Source organism: Cebus imitator, unplaced genomic scaffold (assembly GCF_001604975.1).
Source record: "Cebus imitator isolate Cc_AM_T3 unplaced genomic scaffold, Cebus_imitator-1.0 Scaffold132, whole genome shotgun sequence".
In the NCBI taxonomy this organism is placed as follows: domain Eukaryota; kingdom Metazoa; phylum Chordata; class Mammalia; order Primates; family Cebidae; genus Cebus; species Cebus imitator.
This window is the reverse complement of record NW_016107447.1, coordinates 353832-363597: the sequence shown is the minus strand read 5'-3', so window position 1 is coordinate 363597 and position 9766 is coordinate 353832. Positions and strand designations below refer to the sequence as shown.

At 49.5% G+C, this 9766-nt stretch overlaps 1 protein-coding gene across 5 annotated transcripts in view; it reads right to left on the bottom strand.

The window, feature by feature from the left end:
* Positions 1–728: 728 nt before the first annotated feature.
* Positions 729–9766, bottom strand: part of HNF4A (hepatocyte nuclear factor 4 alpha) — an 84398-nt gene continuing 75360 nt past the window's right edge. For 2 of the 5 annotated variants that reach the window (XM_037742982.1, XM_017541169.2), the window contains exons 9-10: positions 6777–6899; positions 729–5749 (exon numbers count right to left, since the gene is read on the bottom strand). In XM_037742982.1, the coding sequence (XP_037598910.1) occupies positions 5607–5749; positions 6777–6899 (266 nt within the window). In that variant the 3' untranslated portion in view covers positions 729–5606. Of the gene's footprint in view, positions 5750–6716; positions 6900–9766 lie in introns of all 5 variants that reach the window. The other 3 variants (XM_017541170.2, XM_017541167.2, XM_017541168.2) reach the window with 2 other exon arrangements.

The window sequence follows — 9766 nt, the reverse complement described above, 5'->3', positions numbered from 1 at the left end:
AAAAAAAAAAAAAAAAAAAAGAGGCACCTTCTTAGAAATTCCAAGTATTTTTTCCAATGTTTTATAGCAGAGAAAGAGGTTTAATTGTAGGGTCACCAAAAAAAGACATGAGAGGGAACCTCAAATCTGTCTTCCCGAGAAGCTTGAGAATTGAGAATTCTCTCTTTTTTTTGAGATGGAGTCTTGCCCTGTTGCCCAGGCTGGAGTGCAGTGGTGCGATCTCGGCTCACTGCCCCCTCTGCCTCCGCCTCCTGAGTAGCTGGGATTATAGGTTTGTGCCACCAGGCCTGGCTAATTTTTGTATTTTTAGTTGAGACAGGGTTTCGCCATGTTGGCCAGGGTAGTCTTGAACTCCTGATCTCAGGTAATCCGCCCGCCTTGACGTCCTAAAATGCTGAAATTACAGGAGTGAATCACCATGCTCAGCCAAGAACTCCTATTTCTTAATCAGGCTACCTAGGTGGTAGAAGCATGGGCTCACGTCTTGGCCGGGGTCTCTAGCTGTGTGACCTTGGACAAGTTTCTTTCCCTTTCTGAACCTCAGCTTCATCATCTCTAAAATGGGAATTTTACTGTTTGCCACCTGAGCTGATGCTGTTTAGCAATGGAAATAGAAACCAAGCCTGAAGCTCTGTCAGCTTGTGCTGAGACTTGAGATAAACCGGGGCAAAGGGCTGATGAGGTGGAGGAGCCAAGGGTAGAGGAATTTATGGCAGCCCAGGGTTTATGGTTTTGATATGGATTTATTAAGCACAATTTAGGACTGAAATAGTCTCCTCTGGCCCCCACTCCCCCATGTCCCTGATGGCGGCGGCATGGACAAGGCCTCCATTGCAACGTTATCGAAAACATTTCCTGGTGCTGACGGGTAGAGGGAAGGCACAGGGGAAGGCGGGAGGGGCCCTAGGGATCAGGCAGACCGCGAATGGGTGCTCTGGAGGCTGGAGAGCTTAATAGTTAACCTCGTGCTAGAAAGGGGCACATGAAGAGTTCACTTGTACTGCCCATGTAACGGGAGCTCTCACAGTTACTGTGATTTCATTCCATTGCATTTTGACATCTTTCCTGTAGGGAGCGATCATTCCCACTTTGCAGATGAGGCTCGGAGCGGTAGAGTGAACTGCCCAAGTTTACAGTGATCAGCAAGACGTGTGCCTCCCAGACCAGAACTTTTGTCTCCTCCTTTAAGGAAGAGCTAAAAGGATCACCCTGCTCTACCCTCATCCCCAATGAAGATGTCCCTGTATGCAGCCATCCCACAGTCCAGCTATTGCCAAATGCTGTTGTGTGCTGGTGAATGTTAACAACCGGCTCTCCAGGAACAAAAGCCCTGCTCTGTATAGCTTGCTAGTCCTTGCAGTGTAAACACTCCAGCAATAGCCAATTTCAAGCTATCAGCATGACATTGGCAAACATTGAGTTGGAAAGAGAAGCTAGCAGTCAGCTCTAATAAGCCAGCTCCAGTACAATCCCGAGTGATGTGATGCTGTGGCTGAGACACAAGGCCACCTTCTATAATAGTTTAGCCATGGAGAGGACCTAAGTAGCTACAGGTCTGGCTGGAGATTCTCAAGTGCATCCCTTGCTTTTATTTTTTTTACTTATTATTTCTGTTTTGAGACAGGGTCTTGCTCTTTCACCCAGGCTGTAGTGCAGTTGTGCGTTCATAGCTCACTGCAGCCTCGAACTCATGGGGGGAAGCAATCCTTTCTCCTCATCCTTCAGAGTAGCTGGTACTATAGGTGCACACCACCACACATGGCTAATTTTAAAATTTTCTGTAGAGATGGGGTTTCCCTATGTTGCTCTGGCTGGTCTCAAACTCCTGAGCTCAAGTGATCCTCCTGGCTCAGCCTCCCAAAGTGCTGGGGTTACAGATGTGAGCCGCTATGCACAGCCTTGTCCTTCGAAAAATAAAACAACAATAACAACAGCAAAATCATTTGCTTTTATGAAATGCCGCCAAGGCTGCTCATCTCCCAATCCTGGCAGATTGAGGTGGCCCAGAAAACGGCTCTGTCTTGGACCTTGGTGGAGGATGACAGACCCTTGGACCCTCTCGCCATGCTTCCAGATCTTTCCATTGTACTCTCCCTCACCACTCCCGTCTTCAGGAGGGGGAATCAACTTTCGTTCCTTCATACACTATGTGCTTGGAGTCAGGAGACCAGGGCTAGTTGTTTACCTCTGCCTCTCAAGATAAATCACTTCCACAAGCCTCAGTCTCCTCATCTGGGAAGAGGGAATAATCACGTCTAACTGCTTACCTCTTGATGTGAAGACTGAAAAAATTATAATGGATACAAAAACATTCTGCACATCACAAAGAACTATAAAACCATTCTCATTCTTCCTTTAAAACATTTTTTTTAACCTCCAAGTAGAACCAGAAGACTCAGTCTTATTTCTGACACCTGGAAGAAAGAAAAGATACTCATCCAAGGACTTAGAAAACATATGTGCCATTTATTTTGTTTTATAAACTTTTGTTAAAACACACAAGAGTAAGAAATGTTTTTTTGTTTCTTTGCCCCATCAGGCGGCAGTGATGGGGGCTCAGGGGTCAGCACAGGACCTGATGACATTCACACCCACAGAAAGATGTGGGTCGGTCTGATGAGACCCAGCCCGCTTTGATAATTGCTTGATGCAAATGTCACAATTCATCTTAATCAGGGCAGATGGCAGAAAAATTTGGCAAAAAGTAATTGTCTTGGTCATGACAAGAGACAGAAGAGTGTTCCTTTCTGACCCTCTCCTCTCCTCTGGCCACTTTCAGGAGAGCCATGTGGATTTTAGAGGCTCCTGAGACCTGCCTGAAGATTGGGGTGTCTTGGTGCGGGAAGTGTTGTGCCCATGCTTATCCCCCCAGCAACCCTCTGTTAGTCCATCAGATTTTACGTTTTAGGACCACAATTCAGGTAGAAAAAAAAAAGAAAGAGATTTTTCTAATGTCGTGTCAATTTAGAGTCAAAAAAGTAAACTTTGTGTTTCTCACATTACAATAAATTTATGAAAGTGGAATGGGTTTCTCATCCAGAAAGGGGTAGATTCCCAGCAGAGAACTGACCCCCTGCTCCAAAAGATTGCTCCCATGAAGGGCCACTGTGCCCACTGCACTCCATGGGACATTCTTATCTCAGCTTTGCTCCCGTGACAGAGGCCTGAGCAACACTGGAGGGAGGGGAGGAGGAACAGAGCGGAATGACCACAACACCCAGAAGTGGTTCCAGCTTCCCTGCCTTGCTGCAGACCAGGCTGAGCTGTCTGGCGGGGATTTCGGGGGCACTTAGTGAGGTGGTGGAGGAAGTCTTGGGAGCTCTGAGAGGCGTGCAGTCTCTCCTGGGACTGGGGGCTTGGCTGGGACTGCCCTGGGGGTGTGGCGACTCCTCTCTGACCCATCTCCCCAATACTTCTTCATGCCTCTTACACATAAAGAACAATCACTAATGGTGGGATTTCTGGGGACGGGGCACTGGCTCTACCCACTCAGAGGGGTCAGTGTTGATCGGGGGGGCAGAAGTCAGCCTAACAGTTCCCCTCCTACCTAATCACACCTCCAGCCCCAGGACGCATTCCTTTTGCTCACACTGGTCAGTGGCATTTTCCAGAATGTCCCCAAAGCCACCAAGATTTCACATGGATGACATGCTGGTCGCTCCATTGGGGGGTCTAATGTTTCCAGAATGCGCCTGGAGTGACGGTCCCCAGAGCAGGCCTCAAACCCAGGCCTGCTTAGTCCTCCCCTGCCCCCCCATGGGCACACTGTCCCACCCCCACACCAAGAGGCCAGATGACCCTGGCTCCCAGGAAACAGACCCCTGCCGCCCCTCCCCTAGACTTGGGGAGTGAAGAGAGAAAAGCTGTCAAGAGTCATGAATTCTTCTTAATATTTATCAGCAAACAGGATGCTCCACTCTAAGTGAATTTTGGTGCAGCCTCAGGCCAGTCTTAGTCCTGGGAGTGGGCAGGGCTCCCAGAAGAACGAGTGGTGGCTTCTGAGGCTGGCGAAGGGAACCAGAAGCTCCTCAACTTGATTACGGTGAGAACGAAGGGAGCCTTTGGAGAAGCTATTGAGCCACTGTAGTTAAGAGCTCCTGTTCTGATCCAGGGAGACCTGGGTTCAAGTCCTGACTCAGCCACTTCCTAGTTGTGTGAGTTTCAGAAAAAAATCACTTCACCTCTTTTGGCTCAGAGCATGTGTAGAACACAATTCCATCTTCCGTAACAATCGCTAGGGGGTGGTGGGGTGGGTGAGTGCTGGGGGAGGGGAGAATAAAAAACAAAAACAAAGACAATCTCTAGGTTAATGGGGAGGAAGGGAGGATTAAATGAGACGGTGCACGTCATATGCCTTACAATAGTGCCTGGGAGTAAGGCAGAACTTGAGACCGGCCTTGGGAGATCATTGCTCCCGGATGTCACTCTGATGTGAAGGTTTACCCATCTGTCCTTGCCAGCCCCAAGCCTCATTACTCCCACCCGCATTATATCAGCCACCCTACCCAGCTCCCCGTCTCCCATCCTCTGCAGAACTGCTGTGTTCATTTCCCAGAAGCCCAGCTCCCTGCATACCCCTTGCAGCTGATCAGGACCTCAGCCTGGTATCCAGACCCTGCGCTCTCCAGCAGGCCCTCTCTCTCTTCATTGTCTCTCTCCCACATCATTCTTCCTCCAGCCTTGCTAGATCCTTCCTACCTCGAGGTCTTGGCTCAGGCTGTTCTTTGGAATGTCCCATCTCTCCTGCTCTACTGGCCAGAATTCTCCCCTTTCTCAAAGGCCTAGTACATGGTTTCCTTCTTTCTGATGCTTTTCCTCCCCACTCCAGCCTCCCTCCAGGTTCCTGTTGCAGTTGCCAATCTGGGCTTGTTTTCTCAGGTGAAAAGCCTGCAGAGATCCTCACCCCGAATACCCACCCAGGACCCTGAAGGGTGCCTGGGGGTTGGAGGAAGGCATCTTCCCTAGCCACGGCCTTCTATGCCCTGCCTGACCCCAGTCAGTGCTTCCAACGTGTTACCAGAATGACTGGGGGAATCGTTTCCAAGTCTTCCTCAGCCTCTGGAGAGGTGGTGTTGGAGAAGACAGGATGGCGGAGGAAGTGAGAGCAGAGAGAGGGGGGCGTTTGAGGTGGGGGCAGCAGAAGGAGGAGGAGCGAGATGCCCCAAGTGCTGCGATTGGACCTAGCCTCACGGGGCTCTGTCTGGTCACCATGGCTGGGGCTAGTAGAGGAGCACCAGGCTAGGGGAGAAGGGAGCTGGGTTTAAGTAAGGCCTCAAGTCATCTCCAGAAAGCTGTGAAGGGGTGAAGTCAGGGTTTGGACATGGATGAAGGTGAAGACAGTTGCTTCAATATGAGAAAAGTTGTCCATGGCAGTAGAGGACTTTCCGGGGTCCCCCCCAAGTCAAAGTCTCGTTATTCAGAGCAGGGTATCAAGGGTGGCAATGGAATGTGGCCCTTAGCCCATGTTCTCAGGCCCTTCATCTTTTCCATTCCTGCTCTGGGACTAGCCCTGGCGTCATGTCTGCCTTTGCCATGACCACATGATCACCAGGCACTCTCGGAGGGAGTCAGGGGAGCCAGCGGAGCCCCCAAGCCCCAGCAGCTTGCTAGATAACTTCCTGCTTGGTGATGGTTGGCTGGGGGATAGCGGAGAGGGGCTTGACGATCGTGGCGACAGCCCCTGGGAGGAGCTTATAAGGCTCAGACCCTGAGCCACCTGGTGGTGAAGGCTGTGGGGTCTCAGGGGTGGCTGGAAGGACAAACAGACAGACAGGGGCTACTCAAAATTCCGGCCTTTGGGGGAGTCAACAAAGAGCCCTGGGAAAGTTCTGCCTCCTCCCCCTCCTCCTCCCCTGCCCCTGCCCCTACCCCCGCCCCAACTTAATTTCTTACTCTATAAAATAAGAGAATTAATTAAACCAGATAATCCCTAAGGCCTTTTATGGCTCAGACCTTCTATGAGTCCCAGATGATAAAGCCTAAGTTGTATGAGGTCTGGACGTTCCTACCACCCATCTCCTCCATCATTTATTTGATATGCAGACTTGGACTGCTTCTCCCAAACCAAGCCCAGGACTGGCTGTCCCCAAGGGCAGTGGGATGGGTGACAGGGATATTCCTTCCTGGGAGAAGGAGCAGCAGTTGATGAGACCCAGGGCCAACTGGCTCAAAAAATATCATTTCTTGGAGATTTAGGAGATGAGTAATGGAAACTCACTGGCCTCACTCTCACGGTAGGTTTGAGAATAACTTTGACCCAATTGACCAACTTTGTTCAATGGGCAACGGTCCCTAAGAACATCAGAAAAATGCCGTCTCATCTCAGTGGACCACCTCATCCCATTGATAATCTTATTCTTTGGAGAGTTTTGCCCAGTGACAAGTTTGCACTTTGGAGGGTTCAGAGGATGGCCTAGCCCAGCAGACGTCCTGACCCAACGGATGAGCAGCTTTATTGCAGTGAACACTTTTACCTAATGGACAACGTCACCTAATGGAATTCTCACTCCAGAACATCCTCACCCAATGGACTACCTCATCCAGTGGATTACCTCATCCCAGCAAAGGCTGTCAATCACCTTACTGAATAAACAGCTCCAACCAACGGACAAACTTGCCCTTTGTTCCCTACCCTGGAGCCTAGAAAACGGTTGCATCCTGGTTCTACCTTCTAGACTCTGCCTTCTCCTGCCTCCTCTCTTAAGCCCCACCCTCACCTTTTGCAGAGTAGAGCCCCAGTTGCCCACCTGCCTGCCCCCTGGGCCGGGGCCACTCACACATCTGTCCGTTGCTGAGGTGAGTGGGCATTGTGTTGGCAACAATGACGTTGGTTCCCATGTGTTCCTGCATCAGGTGAGGGTGCAGGGGGTGGTGGGCATGGGGTGCATCGCTGGAGGACCCTGCGGGTAAAGAAGGTCAATCAGGATGGAGCGTCTGGGATGCAGACCCCAGGCCTTGGGACGTCATCTTCCTCAGGTGTGGCCAACCAACCTGCCCATCCAACATTGGCAGTGCCTGTTGGGTACCTATTCCTGGGTTAGTAAACAGGGTGTACATTCCCATCCATAGCCTTCATGAGGGTGTTAAGAGAACTCCAACAAACCAAAAGAACAAAAGCGACTTGAAAGAAACAAGGTGCATATAAGGAAGCTCTGAGATCACTTAAATGTTCTAATGAGTAGGGTATTGGTCACATAGCAGCATAATAGATGTAGACAATGGCTCGCACAGCTCCTTGGCATGCACGTCCTTCAACCATTTGGTCCTGCCTCACCTTTCAGCCTCATACCCCACATCTCTGCTGCAGCCAAGCTGACCTACTTACAGCATCTATGCGTCCCCTGTGTCTTCCTGTCTCTATGCTTCTGCTCACACTGGTGATTCCATCAGAGATGTTTTTCCCCCCGACCCCCACTCCATGTCCATAAGCCCAAATCTCAGCTCACATACGTCCCCCCTTTAGAAGTCTCTTCTCCTCATTCTCCTTCCTAGGATTTCTCATAGTAATTTATCTGTAACACAACTTTTAGCAACAATCACTTCTTCTGCCTATTAGCATCACCATTTCAGATGTATTTTTCTTCTTTCTTTGAGGGCCTAGCAGATTGGAACACAGTGACTACTTCAAACTTGTGTCAGGGAGTAAAAATAACAGATGGGGTGTGGTTTAATAATAGCCTATGGTGAGTAATATGACAATGATGGAATTTCAATGCTTGCAAGAGATCTCTACAGTACATCTATTTCAGTGATAGCTAATCATTATTGATAATTAACAATTATCATGTGCCAGGTACTGTTGTATAGCACTTTTCATGTTTTACATAATTTAATCCTCACAGCAGTCCTGCAGGATGGTTACTATTATTAGCCCATTCTACAGATAAGACAACTGAGCCCGGAGAGATCTTACTCAAGTTTATCTGGCAACAGAGCACAGGCTCCTAATCTTGATCCCAATGACACCTGATTCATACTAACCCCATGTTCACAGGGTCAAAATGAGAATGAAATGAGCTATCACATGACAATGGTTCCGAACTGGGGATAATTTGGGCCCATCAGGAGACATTTGACAATATCTGAAGACATATTTGGTTGTCACCACTGGAGAAGTGCTGCTGGCATCTTATGGGTACAGGACAGAAATGCAGCTGAACAGTGCACAGGATAGCCCCATGCAACAAAGGATTGTCCCGTTCCAAGTATCAATCGGACGCATGTTGAGAAACCTCACCCTCGCCTCGTCATCTGCAGTCAATGAAACGCCTCCAAAACCTCAAATTCAAGATCCCCACTTTGACTTCACCTTCTGTCCTTATAGCTCCCTTAACTTAGTACCATCACTGCAAAAATTCTTCAGCCCTACTGAGGCTGTCAATCCACTGGCACCCACTTTTCACTATCACCCCATCCTTTTTGTTGTTGTTGTTGAGATGGAGTCTCGCTCTGTCGCCCAGGCTGGAGTGCAGTGGCGCGATCTTGGCTCACTGCAACCTCCTCCTCCCAGGCTCAAGTGATTCTCCTACCTCCGCCTCCTGAGTAGCTGGGGTTCCAGGCATATGCCATCATGCCTGGTTAATTTTTTTTGTATTTTTAGTAGAGATGGCGTTTCGCTATGCTGGCTAGGCTGGTCTTGAACTCCTAGCCTCAAGTGACCCACCTGCCTAAGCTTCCCAAAGTGCTAGGATTACAGATGTGAGCCACCTCGCCTGGCCTCTATCTTAACTTTTCTTTGAGTGCAGCCAAGACTCCATGATCTATCATTCTAATCACTCCCTTGCAGTCACCCTAACTCCTTCATACTCGCCTTGGTATTCAAACCATTTCTAAGGGTTATCTACTCTATCTCCACTTTCCCACTCACTCTCTTTGAAGCACTTTCCAATCTGGTTTCCACTCTCCTAGCCCTCTGACACTGCTTTCAACACAATTGCCAAGAGCCTCCAGCTGCCAATCCAATGGGCTCTTTCCTTTCTCTTCCCCTCCTCCCTTCACCTCTTCTTTCCTCCCTCCTTCTGTCTCTCTGTAGAGTTTAACACCATTTAACACTCTGTCCTCCTTCAAACACGCTCTTCTCTTGGGTTCAGGAATTGCCCTGGTTTTCTCCTACCCCTCTGGCCAGCCTTCTTCCCTTCCCTCCATGGCTCCATCTTCCCTCTGACTCCACAGAGCTGCCTTTCATCTTGTGCTTGAGCAACAGACTCATACATTCAACTGCCTCCTCGATAACTTGGAGCTGTAACAGTCATCTCATGCTTGATGAAAGTCCACAATGAGGCTGGGCATGGGGGCTCACATGCCGGTAATCTCAGCACTTTGAGAGGCCAAGTCGGAAGGACTGCTTAAGGCCAGGTGTTCAAGACCAGCCTGGGCAACAGAGGGAGACCCCATCTCTAAAAATGAAAAATTAGCGGGGTATGGTGGCACACACCTGCAGTCCCAGCTATTCGAAAGCCTGGGGTGGAAGGCTCTTTTGAGTCTGGAAGGTTGAAGCTGCAGCGAGCTATGATTGAGCCACTGCACTCCAGCCTGGGTGACAGAGCAAGATCTTGTCTCAAAAAGAAAAGAAAAGGCCAGGCACGGTGGCTCACGCCTGTAATCCCAGCACTTTGGGAGACTGAGGTGGGTGGATCGCAAGGTCAAGAGATCGAGACCATTTGGTCAACATGGTGAAACTCCGTCTCTAATAAAAATACAAAAATTAGCTGGGCATAGTGGCACATGCCTATAGTCCCAGCTACTCGGGAGGCTAAGGCAGGAGAAT